We start from the raw sequence: 20,194 nt of genomic DNA, 5'->3' as shown, positions 1-20,194 counted from the left end.
ATTTATCAAAAGAATCTAAGACTACCAATTTTAATGAGTGTAAAATTTGATCAACTGATTTATAAAGCTTGAATAGTATTTAATAATTAACCAATTGATATGACATATACAATTCGTACTAATATAGTTGGTTATCATGTTCAACCCTAGTCAAAATAATGAATTAGAATTTGTATGGACTTTATTTTAATGATAAGTTGCAGTATATTTCCTCGTAAAATAAACAAAATGTTTATCACTAAATATAATTTTAGACACACTTCAGATGCATATTTAACAGTACAATAAGAATGTTACAGTGATTTTTAGATAAATACAAAAAAAATTAAACATTAATAATTAAGCGATTAAATAAGTGATTTTGATAAAATCAATGAGAAAAATAAATGAATATCCATTGTATAACTATAATATGACCCAAAAAAACTTTCAACATATAGTGTTTTTATTTTCATCAATTTCCTTGCATAAAAATTTCAAAACACAATAAGAATAAATAAAAATTAACGTACTTTAGGTTTCCAATTTTGAAAAAAATACAAGTTTTTGAGTTGAAATGGACTCTAGATTTAGGATGTAATAAATATAGTGGTAAAAAATAAAATAAATAAATGTAACGTCTAATAAGAATGTTACTGCGAATCTGAAAAATACAAAGCTCATAAAAGTTAATAATCTATAAACCACTTACAAATGTTGCCGCGATTTTAGTAAAATTGGTTAAATCAATATAAATCAAAGTCAACTATGGCCATGTTCTTGCTCGAGTTCCTGTGATTGCGACGGTGACAAAAAAAAATAGCCTTAGACGAAAAGATATTTAATTAAAAGAGTCGCTAAAAATAGTTGCTGGTGTTGTCCATGTCATCTTCCATAGTAGCTGCAAATTTCGGCGACATCTTCTATGTGCAAAACAATGATTGCAGCAGTCGCAACAACACAAATTTGCCCCCGTCCCCAATGCTTTACTCTGCTATAGACGCAGTCGCAGCGACTCGCACAAAAACACGGCCTATATTGTTACAATATTTTTTAACAACAATGGTTTTCCATTGCATTTTCACATATATATATATATATATACATATATTAAATGAAAGTCAACTTAATATTATTTTCTAATTTTGAAATAATATCTTGAGTTAAAATGGATCTACATTTAATGATAGGATACAATAAATTTATAGATAAAAAGAAATAGATCGTAACATATTGAATAGTCTAATAAGAATATGTTACCGTGGTTTTGGTAACTACAAAAATCATAAAAGTTAATTATCAATCAACCAAATACATATGTTACCGCGATTAACAAAATTGGTTAAATCAAAATAAAAGAAAGTCAACTACATTATCTAAAATGTTACTATATTTTTAACAATAAACATTTTGTTTTATCGCATTTTTCACATAAAGATTCAAATCTATACTATTATTTTTGCAGCAGTTTTTGCTCAAAAATATTTTTTGGAAAGTTTTTACATTTAGTGCTTATATTCATATCTTTATAATCAAACAGAATTAAAATATTTTAAATATCTATATATTTAATATTCTATAATTAATATAGATATTTAGAATATTTATTCCATATTCACAAAAATTATTGTCCTATCATCTTTTTATTTATTTTAAAATTTAAATATAGTGAATCGTCATATAATGCATAAAGTTAATAAAATTGTATATTTTTCCTGCATATTTGAATTTTTAAACCGAACATATATTACTCAATTAATATAAAAAGTGTGTGTTCAACATACATATATAGTAAATTTACCGTATATAGTAATTATAGAATTTTAAGAAGTTAATAATTTATAACTGATATATTTAAAATTAATAAAAAGTTTAAAAATTATGAATATTTAAACATATTAAATTTTCGAAATAACACAAACAAGTTATATTACATGACGGGTTATATGATATTACATGATTGAATTGATAATACTAAAAATAAAATATCATTCATATGATACTTCAATACGGGTTAAATCTTTATTTTACTATTTTAACAATACCAATATAAAATATCTTGAATCAAACTGATTTAATTAATATTATATTAAACAAAAATTGTTGTGCGGTATACCAAGAATTATATACTAAATCACTAAAATTAACAAAAGATTACATTAGCAAAATTAGTATTAAAATAGTACATTAACAAAAAAAATCAAGAAAAAAACTTGCCCTGCGGTGTACTGCGAGTCATATTCTAGTATACAATAAAAACAAAGGAAAGCCATTATAATTTTGCTTTCCAATTTGACATAATACTACTCAATGAGTTTACATGTACTCTAGATTTTAATGAAAAAGATGTAATTAATATTTTGATAGAAAAAATGGAACATATTCAATAGTCTAATAAGAATATTACCATGATTTTGATAAATACAAAGGTTATAAAAGTAAACAATCAAGCAACCAAATAAAAATGTCATTGTGGTTTAAGTAAAACAGTTTAAATCAAAATTTATTAAAGCGAACTGTATATATAACAAAAAAAATTCAAATATTGGAAGGACCTTAAGAGTACCAGAGAGACCATATCGAATGGTGGTAAAATGAGTAGTTTAAACTCAAAAACAGAATTTATTATCATATCTTCTACCACAACTTTTAATCACCAATCAAAATGATTCAATTTTTTTTTCAGAATATGAAGCTTTTCTTTTTCTTTTCCACAGTTTTTGTTTTTTGTTTTCCACATTAAACTTTTTAAGACGCAGACAATAATACTAATGTTATATTGCAATTGCGAAACAAAACAAACTGAAAGAAAGAAGAAGAGAAAGCCTCTAGAGAATTTCCTCTATACGGATGTGTTTGTCCTCGGCTTTTCATCAAAAGAATCTCCCGACCAAAGTAGCATTTGATTCTGTACTATAAGAGAGGGGTCCACAGATCCGACCAAAGGACTACAATAACTCCACTCCAGCTGTAGCCATGGAAATAGAATCTAATGTCACTTTTGGACCTTTCCTTTTTTTTAATAAAGAGAGAATTTGATATGATTGGAGAAATGTGTGAAAGTGAAAGGAACTTTCTTTAGTAAGACTTGGCAAAGATTGCAACTTCTTCTGCTGGATTTCCAGTCATTAGGCATGTTTTAGTCCCTTTCGGCTGTTCAAACGGGTAACAACGAATGGTTGCTCCGGTTTCTTCTTTTACCCTTTGTTCATCCGCGTCACTGGCTGACCAAGGACCTCTTGCCCATTTCCCTGAAGATATTGCCTCTTTGAGCTCATCGTATGAGTTCACATCCACAATGTTACTGCATAATCATATCAAAATGTGAGCGTATGCTAGTAATGCTGCAAACTCATGGAAAACGTCTGTGGGAGAAAATATAACAAAAACAGTACCTGTCCCTGAATGATACCGCCTTTTCTAGAAGCGATGATTGGATCTCATCCAACTTCTCTTTTACATACGCCACTAACGTTGATGCCTCCATTGATATTCCAAAAACTTTTCCTGCCTTTCCTGGTATATCCCTCCTTGAGACAACAACACTGTAACTAGATACATCGCGTGGACCAGTGGACCAATTTCAATCCTTAGAGGAATTCCCTGCAAAACTAATAAAACTATCAGAACTTGAACTATTATGAAATTTTTATCATCCCAGAAAATTATTATAGTGTTTAAGAGAGTAACGAACCTTCATTTCCCAGAAATTGAACTTCCATCCTGGAGTTCGTTGATCTGTGTCATCAAGTTTAACTCTAAACCCAGCAGTTTGCAGAGCTTCCTTCACTGATGATGCAGCACTGAGAACTCCTGTTTTCTCATTGTCCTTCTTCCAAATAGGTACAATTACTACCTTAAAAAGAAGAAAATAGAAGATTAATCTCAACTCTAGACCATCACTTCCAACCAAGTGAGTTACTAGTATAACAACTATCATTTTTGCTAAAGAAAATAACTACTCCCTACAACTAATCCTCCTTAGCTAAGGAACGGAAGTTCAGATATAAGCAAAGGAAACTGCTTAAGAAATTCCCAAACGAATAGAAGATGAACCTGTATTGGAGCTATCTTGGGGGGAAGCATAAGACCAGTGTCATCTCCGTGAGTCATGATAATGTCACCGACAAAACGTGTACTGACTGCCCATGATGTCTGCCACACATGTTGCCTTTCTCCATTCTCATCTGCAAACTGGCATGGTCATATACCTCACTTAAAAATTCTTTCAAGATGAAGTAGCAAAACCACAAATGTGACAAAACAAAGCAGAGATGGACCAATAGGAACTTATGCAGTCTTCATTAAATAAAGATGAGAGAACTAAACTCCAAACAAATCCAAATGTCCGTGCATGACATATTTCTTAAGATTAGTAGTTATGTATGTACCTGAGTTCCAAAGGCACGAGAAAAGTTCTGCCCTAAATTGTGGCTGGTACCAGCCTGCAGAGCCTTCCGATCTCCCATCATAGCCTCAATAGTATAGGTTATATCAGCACCAGCAAAAGTTTCTAATTTTGATTTTCGACCTGGAATAACAGGTATTGCAGTTTGCTCAAAAGCAAATCGGGTGTAGATTTCGATCATTTGTTTTGCCTGCAATACAACACTAAAGATTTGTCACAGGAGAGTACCAAAAACCGACTCCACAAGTTGACGACAATAAAATAGAGAACAAACCTCCTTTTCTGCCTCCTCAGGAGTGGCATGAGCAGTATGACCCTCTTGCCAAAGAAATTCAAGAGTCCTAATAAATGGTTTTGTCCGCATCTCCACTAAAAAGAAGAAATATAACCAGGAGCAGTGATAAGTGCCAGATTTATAATTTAAAAAAATGATGAACAATTTGGATGTCTATCCATACCTGATTGATCATGAGAGGAAGATCACGATAGCTGTGAATCCACTGAGTAAACATGTGATTCACTATGGTTTCACTAGTAGGCCGAACCTGCCACAACCTCAACAAATGCAACAATCAAAGCCAAAACTTAGGGAATGAAATTTTCATAATTCTAGCTTTGTGGTAAAAACATAGTAACGCCGGAAAAATGCCTACCACAAGCTTCTCCTCAAGTTCTTTTCCTCCTCCTACAGTGACAAGAGCTAGTTCAGGACTAAATCCCTCATCGTGTGAAGCTTCTTTCTCCATAAACGAATATGGTATAAACTGCACAAAAGACCAAAACCATCACTATAAACCCCCGAATGCAACATCAAAACATAAGAATAGAGCAATGATGACAATAACAAGTAAAAGAAAATAAACATGAAGACAAACAAATTTCTTAATTCCAGCTTCAAATTGATACATGTGGGAAGTACATGTTGCTATGGCCAGTCTCTTTGAACTTCACATTCAAATACTCCTACAAACCAACAATCCAAAATCAATTCGATACAAAGAAACATTAACATTCACAAATCAATTTGAATCCAAAATTTGCAACAAGAAACCTGAATCGCTTCCCAGATCGCGTAACCATAAGGACAAATAACCATAGTACCACGAACAGGACCATAATCGGCGAGCTCAGCACTAGCTATAACATCAAGGTACCAAGCATTGAAGTCCTTTGAGCGAGGCGTAACGGCTCGGTCCGACTTAAGCCGGTCAACCTCCGCCGACTTAGTCTCCGTCGAAGCAGTAGTACCACTCGGCGCCGTCGCGAATCCAGAGAGAGGTCGTCTGTTCCGTAGACATACGGTTCGTCGGAGAGAAGCTGGGTAACGAGTTGTGGCGGGAAATAGAAGGGAAGTGAGTGAAGGGAGTCTCAGAGACGCCACCATTTATCTACTTTTTGGAGAAGTTTTGTGAGGTTTTTTTTCCTTCTCTTCTCTTTGGAGATGATGATGACTGTGAAAACTTTCTTCTCTCAGTCCTCGTAAACTCATGTGTGGATAAGCCCATTTAAGCTTTTAAGTGGACCTATAAGCCCAATAAGCCTCTTTCGAATGTGAGTATCACTTAATAGAGAGATGACTCTCAAAGGTCTGTTTTAGACGTTGAACCATTTTGGGAAAAAACGAATTAAAAAGTGGAAGAGAGTACTACCAACCACTAAAATTATGTGAGTATCACTTAATAGAGAGATGACTCTCAAAGGTCTGTTTTAGACGTTGAACCATTTTGGGAAAAAACGAATTAAAAAGTGGAAGAGAGTACTACCAACCACTAAAATTATGTGCAAAAGAAAACAAATTCGTAGGATTCTTTATTTCACAAGATATATTTCTCATATTTCAAAAAGGTTTTTAAATGTCAACATGAATGGCCCAGCTATTGTTTCTGAATACCTTGGAAAAAAATATATGGAGATGAGAATAAAAAGAAACATGGGATGATGGGAATATATATATGTTTGGGTGAAAGTGAATGAGTGATGCGTGCACATATTTTTGTATAATTCTCCTTCCATCTTTGTACTGGTTAGTTGTTATCATAATATTTGTACTATTTAAATTATAATAATAAAAAATATATATATTTGGATTTTTTTCTAGCTTTTTAAGCAATAATATTAATTATTATTTACCTGGACCCACATTGATATAAATAAGTAATTTGGTAAACTATGAATTTTAAATATATATAAAAAATAAGAAACTAACAATTTTAGAAAACTCTCAAGAAACCCATGCTTTTATAGATTTAATTATTTAAAATTAATTTACCTTTCAAAAAAACCATCTTTTTTTATATGTTGCTTCATGGTTGATCATTTGGAAAAGAAAATAAAAATCTTTTCAGTGTATCTCTATTTTCTGTAATTTACTTATGAATAACCACACCAAATCATGAAGAATTTGTTTTCTCATATAGAAAAATGAATAACTTAGTGGTCCAATATAATGCACTAGAATTTACATAGTATACATACATGTATATAACCATGTATCTTAACCATGTTACATTTATTGCAAGCGTGTGTAAGTAAAGCCTTTTGTTACTTTCTCTTTTTTCTTGTATGAACGTTCACCACTTTACTTATCAAGTGAATGGTTTGCCAAAACGCGAATTGCATAAGATCTGTGAGTTGTCATAAATGAACTTTATATTCTCTAAAAAAATGAATATAAAGTTCAATCTTCATTTATTTAATATGAAATGTATCTAATGTAATGTTGTCATCGTGAAAGTTGGTTACATCACAAATTCAGATAGGACCTGGAAGTGTTTACGACCTCATACACCATTTCAATTGAATAAATGATTTTTTTTCTTGTCTCCTATTTATTAGAAAACAATACACTTATTTAACACTTGATTTACTCGGTTGGAGTTATAGTAGATAAATTTATGATATTTTTACTAACATGGATTATTCATAAATCGATGATACAGGAAACCAACTCCTAACACTAACCCACTAGGCCAGCACTTCTATATATTTGGTATTATTACATTACATGCTTGATCAACAATTTTCTTCTTTATGGCTCAGATTCTATCTATGTGATATTGTTGGCAAAGGAAAAGGAAGATCGAACAATCCAATCAAAACACTCGCTCAACACGGTATTAGTTGCGTATATTAGAAAGTAATCATCTTAATTAACCAAACAAGAGATTAATTTAAGAAAAGAGGTATTTCAAAAAAGAGTTTTGCATATATTTAGCCGCAAACAGCTTGCACCAAAAAATAATAATATTATCTTTTCTCTAATGACCAAGTTTAGATTTCTATAAAACTATGCATTAAATTAATATTCCAAGGACACGGAGTTTACAAGTCTCGCGTAAAGAAAAATAGTTTTATAGAGAATTTCACAAATTAAATACTAAATAGTAGTATGAAAAAGAACATCGAATGCCATGGGAAATGGACCCATCCATCGCCAACTTTTATTTTATTAGTGTTAAAAATAATTGAACAATGAGGTCCATGACTATAAAAGTCACCATATTTTTGGTTTTTCTAATTTCCAAAAAGATAAGTTAAAATATTGTTTTCTTATATTCTCACCAGCATATTCACTCACGTTAAAACCAAGACCAATCATAATTATCACACGCATAGATGATACAAATACAAGTTACAATGCCATATAGTTTATTTGCTTGCTTGTTAATAAAAAAATAATAATTAGTAGATATAATAATAATGTCTAAAGAATCATTAGTATTTTTGTCAAGTTGTTATTGCCACACCTGCAAGATTCTAGTACAAAATTTCCTCATATATTTATCTTTTTTAGGGCATAAATTCTGTAATATCTTAGTCATTCCAAAGATATATTATTACAATACATAGAACCTTAAGAAAATTCCATAAAACCCAATCACTCTTTCTTTTATTATTAGTAAAAATATGACAAAAGTCCTTTTTTCTTTGTTACATAAGATTCCTACCTTGCCGTTTTTCTTTCCTTCTCCGATCCTCCATTTTTTATATATAGATTAATACACTTTTCGAAAATGGAAAATCACAATGATTATAATATCAGAAATATCCTGGAATATTAATAACAAGAATTATAATAATATGGTAATTATAAGAAGAAGAAAAAAACAGAGAATGTGAAGTTAACGCCAAGCGGATGCGACAGCGATGGTCCGTCCCATCCAACCAAAGCACACACCTCCGTTATCTTCTTTAACGGTAAAACCCGAGTGAACTCGTTTTCCGTTACTAAGTCGGCTCTTCATCGACTCAGCTATCTTCTCACTCGATTGCATTAACTCGAACCCCGCCATGCTCATCCGCATTCTCCATTTCCCGAACACCTCACACCGTTCTATCCGATCGATTCCTTCGCACGTCACCGCGTTTATTAGCTTTCTGTCTATCCCTTCCTCGACTTTGCCACGGTCCAAATTCGAACTAGGAACGGTCGACTCCACCGATTCAAGAAGTGCACCGTAACACGCGCACGACTCGCTCACTCTCCCTAAAAACGACGCCGTGTTAGAATTCATCTCTTGCTCCACTATAGTCACCACGCGCGGGTTAAGTCCCTTCACGCGACGGAGAAGCTCGTCTCTCGGGTTCTCCGTACATACGCTTTCGTCTGGAACACGATAAAGCTTGAAAGCAAAGTTCACAGCCAAAGGCTCCTCTGGTTCACATCCTAGCGACTCGCGGCTAAGATCACCGAGTCTTAAACTCGCCACCACGTTGAAACTCACGGAGATACCGAGTCGATCACCGAGCTGACTCAACAGATCTCCGACGGCTTTCAACTTCTCTTCCCCTCCATCTCCGACCACAAACCCCTCGCTGTTCGTTACGACGGTGATCTTAACCACCGGAGTCTTCGTACTCTGTCTCTGCCCCTGATTGATACCGTTTCGGCGCGTGGACAGCGCGTGTAGTAGGTTAACGTATTGTCCACCTTCTCCGATGTCGAAATCGATGACGTGGAGGTTCATGATCCCTTCGTCGTTGTTTCCGGCGGAGTCGAGAATTGCGAGATTCGCCGCCATGAAACCGAGTTTGAAACAAGGAGAGAGCTCGTAAAGCAACTGAGTCGAGAGTAAATGCTCCTTCCCGTACAATTCCGTCGCCGGAGAAGCTAATCCCTTAGCCGGATTATTATTAATCCGATGACGAAGCGCCTTCACCATGAAATCCACAAGCTTCTCCTCCGAGTTCCTCCTCAAACTCGGCGTCTCCGAAACACGCGCTAATAACTCCGACGCTATCTCCGTCTTCCCTTCCGCAATCACCGTCGCGATTTCCATAACCGTTTGCCTCGAACATACCGATGCCGTCGTCGTCGTCGTTGAAACTGTAGAAGGCGAAGAAGACGAAGAAGAAGAGCTCGGTGAAGAAGACGTAACCGGGTACGGGTTCGGGTTCGGATTCGGAGTCACGAGATTTTGAATCCAATCGGAATTTGAATTAGTGATAACTGACACGTCATCATCACCACCACCTCCTCCTTGTGCATCACTCTCATCGTCGTCATCATCTAAAAGCTGTTTCTCAAGCTCTCTTAAACTATTCAACATGTTGTTGTTGTTGTTCTCCGATTCATGAACCCGGTTTCGCTGAACCGGTTCAATACACGGAACACCGGTTAACGTCATGTTATTGTTATTATCATTACCCGACCCGAATCCCATTCGGATCCCACCAAACAAACCTAAATCCGATTGCTGCTGCGTCGTCTGAGACCTGAGAACCGGTAAGCCGTAACGCTGAGAGAAACTCATATCATTCAACGACGTGAGATCGATCACCGGTGACGGAGACTGAAGATGATTCTGATAATTTCTTGGCTTCACGGACCTTAGAAGAAACGCGTTGAGAGCTGCTTGGTTATAAAACGGTTGTTGTTGTTGATGTTGATGTTGCTGTTGATGATGTTGCTGCTGAGCCGCTTGAAAATCAGCTAATGTACGTTTTCCGGCGAATCCATGACCGGCGGCGATTCTGTTCCCGATCTGATCAAGAAAAATACCAGGAATCTGGTTCCTATACGTCGGTTGATGATTATTAATGTTATTACTACCAACGTTGATTACAGTACCAGGACCTCCATGTATAATAGATCTACCACCACCACCACCGCCGTAAAACTCCGGTCCACCACCGCCCCCGGGAAATCCAGATGACATTTTTTTCTTTCCTCTCAAAAGTTTAAGAAGATAAAAGAAATAAAGAAAGAGATCAAAAAATATTACTGAATTTTGATGAAACGCATGATAATAATAAGGAAAGAGAGAAGAGAGAGATTAGATACTCTCTGTCTCTGAGAGAAATGTAGAGAGAGAGGAGTTGCTTTCTCTTATGGCATTTTGAGGTGATAGTGACGATAATATAAAAGGAAAGAGTAAGTGGCTTTACGTCCGTTGGATCAGGTTTTTAGATTTATGTTTTTTACCCTTGATGAAATTAATCGGACGGTGAGGATTCGTTGTTTTGAGACTCCTCAAACACCTGCATCTGTCTAAATAGTTTTCGTTTCACCGTTTTCTAACCGAATGTTGTTTTCTGTCATTTACGAAACCATGGGGGTATGACTACGACACGTGTCTGTTTTTGGATAGATCTGTGGCGTTGGATTGTGATCACAGTCTGTTACGTTATAAACTCTGTGTTTGGTGTGTGTAACTGAGTTTGGAGTTTTTGTCTTTTCAAAATATTTTTCAATACTACTACTTGGGGGGCTTGTGTGGATACCCTTTGTTTTTTTTCTCCTAAACTTTTTTTTTTTGTAATTTATTTAACAAAATTACCGGATAATTTCGCTAGTATTATCTACCACGTGTCGGTCACTTACTTGCATTTGCATTTGGAATATTTATTTTCTTTTCTTTTAAGTGGGATAGGTTTCTAGAATATTTTTGTTACCGTAATTGAATTCGAGTTGTTCAATTACAAAGCGTTCACATTGATAAACATTAATTAAAAAAATGAATAACTGTTCTAAATTGCGCATTCGAGTAATAACAATAATAGTCACCATTACGGTAACAAATGTTCTCCACAATATTTATAATTAATGAAAAATACAAACTTTCTTCTATTTGAAAATACATAAATTTTAAGAAATATAACTTCAAAAAAATATCCATTTTTTTTCTAGACAATGATATAACAAGTGGTAGATTGTAATTTTATGTTGTTGATAGTTAGTTTTTTTAAAATAAATTCATCACTGTAGATTTATTTTTTGAAAAGTTTAGTTTTTAGTTTTAAATAATCATTTTCATCAACAAAAATATCTAATGAAAAAATTCCAATCATCACAAAAGTTCAAACCGAGAAATAGATAAACATAATAATACCGGAATATGAGACATCATACGGATAAAATGTCACTACGGTTTATCAAATAGATCGAACAAAACAAAATTTAATGACGATCATAATAATTGTTGTGTAGATATTATAATTAACAAATTCTGATTAATATTTTTTCAAATTCAAGTAACTGGAATATTCTTATTTAGAATATAATTACAATCGTTTTCAAAATTGATGAGCTTAAAAAAATAACCTAAAAATCATATATGGACTATACTTGAACCGCCTTTTTGGATATGCAAAAACATAACAACAAAGTTCGCTTTACAATTGAACCGCACATCACCGTTCCACACCGCCTCACAAATAATTTTTTTTTTTGAATGGTTACAAAATGTGGATAATATAGATAAACCACACTTCAACGCATTTTTACATGTCACAGCGCATAACTTCAAAAATATAATATTTGATCTTATGTATATACACAACGCTTATTTTTAATTTTCTTTTGATATCTACTTAAACTGGATTCTCAAAATTATCACTGAATAACTTATAATATTGTGTAATTATTTCTAGTCATAATTAATTTAAAATATAATTGAACATAGCACAATATATAATTAATTCTATAAACGTAGAGAAGAATTATTGTAATACTATAGTTTTTCTTATTCAATTCTATTGATTTATAACTTTAATTAATGTTTCCATCATTTTAAAATACATTTCTCCTCAATAAAATTAAAAATTAATGAGTTTACATAATAAGAATAAACAAATCCAACTCCACCATAGCATTACATGTAATCTATCTTACCTAATACTGTTATACATATGTTTAGGAAATCTCCTGTGACAAAAAAAAAAGCACAAAAGAAGAACAGGAGAAAATAATAACAACACAAGCCACTTGGGTTTCAGAGTAGCATCATATTTTCACATGCAAGTGCGATGTTTCCGTTTCGTACCATTTTTTTTTTCTTTTACCTCTTCCGATAAAACATAAAACACTGTCACAGTACAACTTTTTATTTCTAGTAAGTTAAACTCTTTTTTTTTCTTTAACTTTTTCTTCTGTCGTAAATAATAAATTGGAAAAATTGAGTTATACAAGTCTAAGAGAACGTTTTCCTTATTTCTTTTTTTGTCCAACCGTATTAAATTATACTAAGATATATCCATCACTTTTATATTGTCCCAATTGCAATAATTATTTTTAAAAGCCATTAGCACGAAAATTATGTTCTTATTATGGTCATAACCAGGTTGACCTTTAAGAAAGAAGAAAAAAGATCGCCGGCACCATAAGATATAATAGTATTAATCCTCATATATATTAAGCTATATCGAATTTTATAAAGCTTTCATTTTTTTCGTACCTTTTTCAAACAAATAATTGGTTTTATAATAGCCTTACCTTCCATAACTTTCCCAAAGTCTTAAACAATATGTAATATATATACACAGACACACAATAAAATAGATTTCAAATTGCCAATGAGATAGGGGGGCCTCCAAACTTGTAGAAGCAAATTGCCACTTTAAACAACTTAAGTTGACCCTATCGAAAATCCAAAAGCTGCTTATTTAATACTTGACATATTTTTCAGAAAACAAAGGATTAAAAAGAAAAAAATGGTTTATTGGGGACTAAGAGTTATGGGGTTTGTTCATGTACTTTTTAAGAAAAAGTTTGAACCACAAACTTACATGTCTCTCTAGATATATATAATTCAGAATTAATTGCTGTACTTAGTTGGATGTACATAGTTTTGACACATATTAACATAGTAGAGATGCTTATTGATTTGATGATACATAGGCACAAATTGCATAATAGTCTAATAGTATTGTTGCATAGCTGTTGGAGATGGAGAGAAGAGATAATCTTTTCCATTTAATATAGTTTTTTTAATTGGTCGTTTAAGCTTTTAGTTTTCATTAATATAAGCGATTCAACAGTTAATTTTTGTTAACAACTCTTTTTCATTGCGAAAGAATATATTACCATGGCATCATCGATGAAAGCATTGTAGTGAATTAGTATCTAAAGATAGGGAACATATATAATGAGAATTGGTGAAGAGTTCGTCAGCTTTGATTCTATTAATAATGCAAATTATATTCTATTGCATTTAACATCAATCTCTTGTCTCCAATGATAGATCATTATATAGTTTTATTCCTAAATGTTTTATATGTGATCAAACAATTCTCCCAAGCTTTCGTAAGATAAAACCATAACATAAAGTTTTTGACATTTTCTTGCAGGTTGCGTGAAGGCAAAAACCTAATGAGTGAAAATTTCGCTTAGCAACTATATATCAAAAATCAAGTATAATACTTTAATTTTCCACCTTAGTTTATATTTTATTTCTTGACTATACAACTTTAGTTTATGTTTTCTTAATGATCTCTTAAATCTAATCTCACCACGTGTCCTACTTGTGCCTTGCCTAACTCGAGTCGTCTCCACCATATATAATAAGGGGTTGTTAACACAAATACGGAGTTCCAACCATTTTTTTCTGTTATACAGGAACTCTAGCTTTATTAGTTATATTTGTGTATAACGTAATCTTCTTCATGCAGGTTAAGTTAATATTGGTTGGTTAAGATATGTAGACAAATACATCATTAAAATATGTGATCCCCAATTAAAGCATGTAGATTTGTGGCCTATCACCCCAACTTAAGAGCAAACCACACATGACAATTCCATAAACCCAAGTTCGAGGGTAGATAAACCATATAGTGGTGGGATAGTGGTTCTCATATGGTTGGAAAAGTTGCCATGTTGGTTCAGATCAGAGATCAATTCTTCCCAGATGCGGAATTACTATTCATTTATTATGTGGCTACATAAATATGAACCCTTGCTTACGGTCTATTTGAATACCCGGAGAAAAGGTCTATCCACGGGCTGCACCTCCTCAAAGATTAGTTTCGGACTCCTCAATAAGATTGAAGATTTACCCTGAATTATCAAAAAAAAAAAAACTCGAGCTTAGATGGTTTTGGACTTCGAAGTTAAAAGTTAAATGAAAACAATAATGGCTAAATGATATGATTAACCAGCACCCTTGTATCTTCGTCAACTGGTCCACCCTGATCACCTGGTTACTGTCTAAATCACCAAATCTCTCCACCACTTTAAAAGGTATAGCAATTCAGGCCACTATATACATGCTGTGGAAGGAAAGAAATTGCAGGCTTCACGACGGCATCATCTCTAGTTCCTCTGCAGTTTGCTCCCAAATTGATCGCAGTGTTAGGGACACCCTTCTCGCCCGTTCATATCGCAAAGGTTGCAGGAGACTTCTATCTCAATGGTTCGCCAATGGTTTCTAACGGCAGTTAACTATTTTAAGTTCCTATGGCTTTTTAATTTTTTTTTGTCATAGCTTCTATATTTTTTACCCTAAAGTCTTGTACTAAACATCGTTCCATTCGATAATATAATTCACATTCTATCAAAAAAAAAATGATATGATTAATAGAGAAATATAACTATATAAGTATATAACTATAGATTATAGGATAGTACTTCTTGTAAGGGGAATAGATGGATTTATATATAGGTGAATACAGAAAGACGAAAAGAAACTAAAAAGTAAAGTTGACCAGATGAGGGCATTTTGATTAAACTATTATAAAGCAAAAATATGAAAGAGTGGGTAGGTCCTGATTTGGTGGTGGTGGTCGACTATTCATTCATACTAACCGGAAATTACCGGTTATATGATTTTTTGGCCGTAAAGCGACTTAAGAAAAACAAACAACTTTAAACTTTTTAAACAATGCAACTGATAACTGATCCCAAAATTACATTGTAAAAAAATGACAAAAATTAGAAAATAACATACAATTAGTAACAAAAACTACTTAAATCTGATAAATACCATTTGAATTTCACATCAACAAGCTCTAATGTGTCTTCTTCTTCTTCTACTTCTTGATTTTGGCGTGAGAGATTATAATTATCACAATGCCATATATATATAGGCTCCGATTGGTAACCATGTTTAAAAGAGGCGGTTGAAATTTTTTATAGCGGTTGTTAAGAAGGTGGTTAAAAAAACGGTTAAAGTTAGTGTGTGGAAAAAACAGCACAATAAAATAAAGCGATTGAGTATTTAGCTTGATTGGTAACATGTCAGCGGTTGAATAGTATAAGTTATAAAAAATTGAAATTAGTTTAGTTAAAAAATGAAACAATAAATCATTATCTAATTCATTATATAAAATACTAATATATTTAAATGATATTAATGAAATAATCAAATGTGATATTAACAAAATTAGCAAATGTGTATTTTTAAAATCTTCATTATATGATATTAACAAAATCATAATCTCCATATATGTTACTATTCAAATCATAATCTTGATTTATTAAATTTTTATTTATTTTTGGCTTACTAACCTTTTCATAACAAAAAAATCATTGAGAAGAATAGCAACATATATTAAATCAAGATTAGGGTTTGAACAATAAATAAATAAATAAAACTGTGCAGTTTTTTGTCCAAAGAAAAAAAAAACTGTACAACATTTTTATAAAGCCAAACGTTGGTTTTTGATAGTGGCTAGGATGAGTGGTTATAACCACCAAAAACAGGTTCCACCCACTATGTTCAAACGCTTTTTCCAATCATAATATTCAATCGTCTTCTCCAAACGATTTGTTGATTGGTGATTATTGGAGCGGCTCGTTTGCAAACGACGTGTTTGGGTGCTTCCAATCACACCCATAGTATTGATTTCCCGAACAAAAAGAAAATGATATAGTATCTTTGCATGTGATTTACTAATAGTCTAAAAACTGACTTTTTCTCGTAAGTTTAAATTTTTTCGTCTTATTGCAAAAATGAGAAATCGAAAGAGAAGAGAGACTAGTCAGTTTGAACGGTATGGGGCTTTGGAATTTATTACGGTTAGTTCTCGTTCTCTTTCTACATTGACCAAACTGTTAGTATTTTTGTAGAGCAATAAACTGGTGAACATGTTACTTGTGTTAACCCAAAAAAAGAAAAGATTTACATAAATGAGAAAATACTATAAGAGAGCCACGAGCTTCTCGATGATGGAGGAGTTGATAGAGAAGCTTACCGTCGCCACACGAAATCCACACATTTCTTCTCTCTTGTTTACATTTCTTGCTTTCTGCAATTTGTTTTTCCACGTGTCCCAACCATTATAGGTTTCTTTTATTTTCGGTGCTACAACAAAAATTAACCTGTTACCGAGTACGAGTAGGTAGCTATGTTTTAATTCTATGTGGTGCACCACATTATATTTTTTTCATTAACTAAACCCTAGTCTACTCATAAAACTAGGAGAGATTTTTCTGAACTTCTCCATAATAACTATCTAACTATTTACCAAGATTTTTTTTTGTTTTGTTCTTTATTTTGTTATTACAAAAATAGGCAACCGAAAATTCAAATTGAGATTTTGTGAAAACAAGACTCGGTAAACAAAATCATATTTTTACTATATTAGTCTCGTTTCAATTTTGAGATTTGAGGAGACTGGGTCTTGACATGATGAGAACGAAGATTCCTGCAAAAACATGCATATATTAATAGATTCCGATATTATAGAAGAAACAAAAAACAAAAAAAAAAAACAAAAAGAAGGTTAAATGTTTTATTATGGACACACGAAAAACATCAATGTCATAATTTTGAAAAATTGGATTCCAAATTATGCAGTTAACTTAAAAATATTGATCAATATGACTTGACTTACAAAAAGTCTCGAAAATATCATATGCACAAATATACGTTTACCGAGTCTTATTTAATGATACTTATATATCTTGTGGAAGACAACCATCAAAAAGTCAGGGTGGCCGAGTGGTCTAAGGCGCCAGACTCAAGTTCTGGTCCTGTTACGAGGGCGTGGGTTCAAATCCCACTTCTGACAGTTTGTAACAAATTTAGTTTGTCTCTTTACGAGGGTGGCCGAGTGGTCTTTTTTTTTTTAGTTTGTCTCTTTTTAAATCAGACATGTGGTTGACTAAAAACTTCAAATTAGTCTCTCTTTTTTTAAGTGTTCCAGTTTGTAACAAATTTTATTATTTACTTCTACATATTCAACCTAACGGGTCCTATAATATGGTAAACGAAGTTTTGAATGCTAAACAAATCAAAATATTAGGTAGAGTCCATTACGAGAAAAGATAGATACTATCTATTCCTAGCTCTTAATCTGTACTGCCGATTTTTTTGACATAAAAGGTTGAAGGGAATTCTATAAAGAGATAATGGATAATGGGAATTCAAAATGTACTTGTGTTACTAACAAAATTCCCCTTCTGAAGGCTCGTACTAGTGTAAAAAGACAAATCAGCTAAAAACAGAGAAAAAACCAAACACTTAATCAAGCCTCGTGAATGTAGAAATCTCATTATAGTCGGTCACAAACTAAGTAAAGATATTAGATTCCTAAATTAAGTAAACAGCAGTATCAGCTATTTTGCTTCCTAGGCAAGCGATATCCACCAAAAACACAAGCATGGTCACCCTCACAATTGTCAAGAGGCAATATCTCTGTTGGTCTCAACTCTTCCATTTGCAGCTTCTCCACTTCCTTCTGATACACTGTTTCTGCTGATAACTTTGAGTCTATACTATTCGCCTGAAACCAATTAAAAAAAAAACTTATAAGTTACACAAAAAACAATACACACTGAAAAAAAAAGAGAATGATTTGATTTGAACCAGCGGTTGCAAGTTTTGTTACATACGTTTATAGTAATCATAAAATGAGCTCCAGGTTTGAGGAAATATGATGCGTTGAGAGCTATGATCGTAGCTTGGTCTGGTTGATTAATATCACATAATATGATATCAACCATGCCAACAAGCATTCTGTATTTAGCAGGATGTCTAGCATCTTCAATGATTGGTATAACATTAGTTCTCTTCTCAGTCATGTTCACCAAATCGCTACCACATATATGAGAATGCTCAACAGCGTAAACACATCCCTCCTATCAATCAGAAAAGCAAACATAAGTAACATATGGAGAAGAAGAAAAAGGTGTTAAGGTTCAGGGTTTCACTTACATGGCCAACAATGTCAGAGACATGAGATACAGTGTATCCGGAAGAAGCACCAAGGTAAAGAACTTTAAGACCAGGATTCTACAATTTCAAGAAACAAAAGTGTTTTTCTTTAGTTTCAAGAACAGAGGGATAAAAGAGATTGTTACCTTGATGATGTGATGGGACTTACGATCCAAATGTTATCAACACCAATGTTAATAGCAGCAGCTAACTTAGATCTATGAGGGTTCCAAATTCTGTATTCAACTGTAGATCGATCTTCGTTTTGAACAAAGATTCTCTTCTCATCGTAAATGATTTCACCAGGAACTAAGTTCTTGGTGACAAGAGCATCTCCTTTACTCTTGGCAATGAACACTCCTGCGTGCCTGTGTGGCGCCACTAACACTTTGTTTCCTCCTTTAATTCCTCCGCCGGATTCACTTCCACGGCCTCTTACGGCACTTCCTCCACCGCCTTTGGCTAAACCTCTTCCACGGCCACCACCACCACCACCACCACGTCCTGAGCATAATCATATATACGCAAAACCGAATCAGAAAAGAGTATTACTAAATCTCCCACTAAACTTGAATTGAAGCGGTGAGGAATCAAAATAGTATACGTAACAAGCAAGTCAGCTAGAGATATTGTGGTAAAACGAAAATCGAATAAACGCAACCCTATATGTTAGGTCTAACAGAGAAACAAGTATAAATAAAACGGCTTTTAGGGTACGTACCTCTTTGGGGAGGGCTCATATTTGATATAGATCGAGAGCGACGGGACTAAAAGGAAGAAGCGGAAGCAACAAAGGAGAAGATTGATGTAGAAGTTGAAGCTTTCCTAATTAATGCTTGTTTTTAATGGAGGCGTTCATAGGGTTTTAAGAATGTTAATCTATTGGAATTTGGGTTGAAATTGGAATAGGAAAGGTTTAATTTATTTTCTCCATAAAATTGGAAAGTTAATATTTATCAATGGGAAAAACGTCATTTAAACGATTGAACTTTCAAATTTTGGTCATTTAAATCATGAACTTTGTTGTAGGCTATTTAAAACATCAATTTTTGTTAATTAGTTTTTTTAAACATGAAGTTTCATTGACCAAGCGAAAAAGACATAACGTTAAATCCGATAATTGACCTACTAACAGACGTTACTATGCCGTTAATCACACTATTACTGACAAAACGACGTCGTTTTAATGAAAGTTTTAATTCAAAAAATATCATTTAAACCATGAATTTTTAAATATATGCCATTTAAACCATGAAATTGTAAATGTATGTCATTTAAACTATGAACTTTCAAATTTATGTCATTTAAACCATAATACATAATACATTAAAAAGGAGAGCAATTCTTCAAACTCTAATGTAGTGTCCTAAAACAAGATGATCAATCCTTCAAACTCTATTGTAGTGTCATAATAAATGAAAAAGACTCAAGAAAA

The 20,194-nt window shown here is 33.1% G+C and overlaps 2 protein-coding genes, 1 non-coding gene and 1 pseudogene across 3 annotated transcripts; 1 reads left to right on the top strand and 3 right to left on the bottom strand.

Moving 5' to 3' along the window:
- Window positions 2,697-5,816, bottom strand: LOC104761261 (annotated as a pseudogene).
- Window positions 8,255-10,735, bottom strand: LOC104761260 (scarecrow-like protein 8). The gene has a single exon (XM_010484312.2). The coding sequence runs from the start codon at window positions 10,543-10,545 to the stop codon at window positions 8,509-8,511; it is 2,037 nt and encodes a 678-aa protein (XP_010482614.1). The 5' UTR covers window positions 10,546-10,735; the 3' UTR covers window positions 8,255-8,508.
- TRNAL-CAA lies at window positions 17,531-17,614 on the top strand. Its single transcript has one exon. It is a non-coding gene; the product is annotated as a tRNA-Leu (tRNA).
- On the bottom strand, window positions 18,158-19,499 carry LOC104763405 (putative rRNA 2'-O-methyltransferase fibrillarin 3). Its single transcript, XM_010486779.1, has 5 exons — window positions 19,481-19,499; window positions 18,929-19,263; window positions 18,760-18,837; window positions 18,438-18,683; window positions 18,158-18,328 (listed from the first exon to the last, which is right to left on the bottom strand). Exons 1-5 carry the CDS (start codon window positions 19,497-19,499, stop codon window positions 18,158-18,160), a joined length of 849 nt encoding a protein of 282 aa, XP_010485081.1.

The sequence above is a fragment of the Camelina sativa genome, chromosome 18 (assembly GCF_000633955.1).
Source record: "Camelina sativa cultivar DH55 chromosome 18, Cs, whole genome shotgun sequence".
NCBI classification, from domain to species: Eukaryota; Viridiplantae; Streptophyta; class Magnoliopsida; order Brassicales; family Brassicaceae; genus Camelina; species Camelina sativa.
This window is presented reverse-complemented; position numbering and strand designations above follow the sequence as displayed.

Bases quoted from the DNA above. Each gene is read 5' to 3' on its own strand.
- LOC104761260 (XM_010484312.2), bottom strand. From the start codon at position 10,545: ATGTCATCTGGATTTCCCGGGGGCGGTGGTGGACCGGAGTTTTACGGC.
- LOC104763405 (XM_010486779.1), bottom strand. The intron at 18,684-18,759 runs GTAAGTGAAACC...TCTGATTGATAG, and splicing joins TCTCTGACATTGTTGGCCAT to GAGGGATGTGTTTACGCTGT. The intron at 18,329-18,437 runs GTATGTAACAAA...AATTGGTTTCAG, and splicing joins ATTTTATGATTACTATAAAC to GCGAATAGTATAGACTCAAA.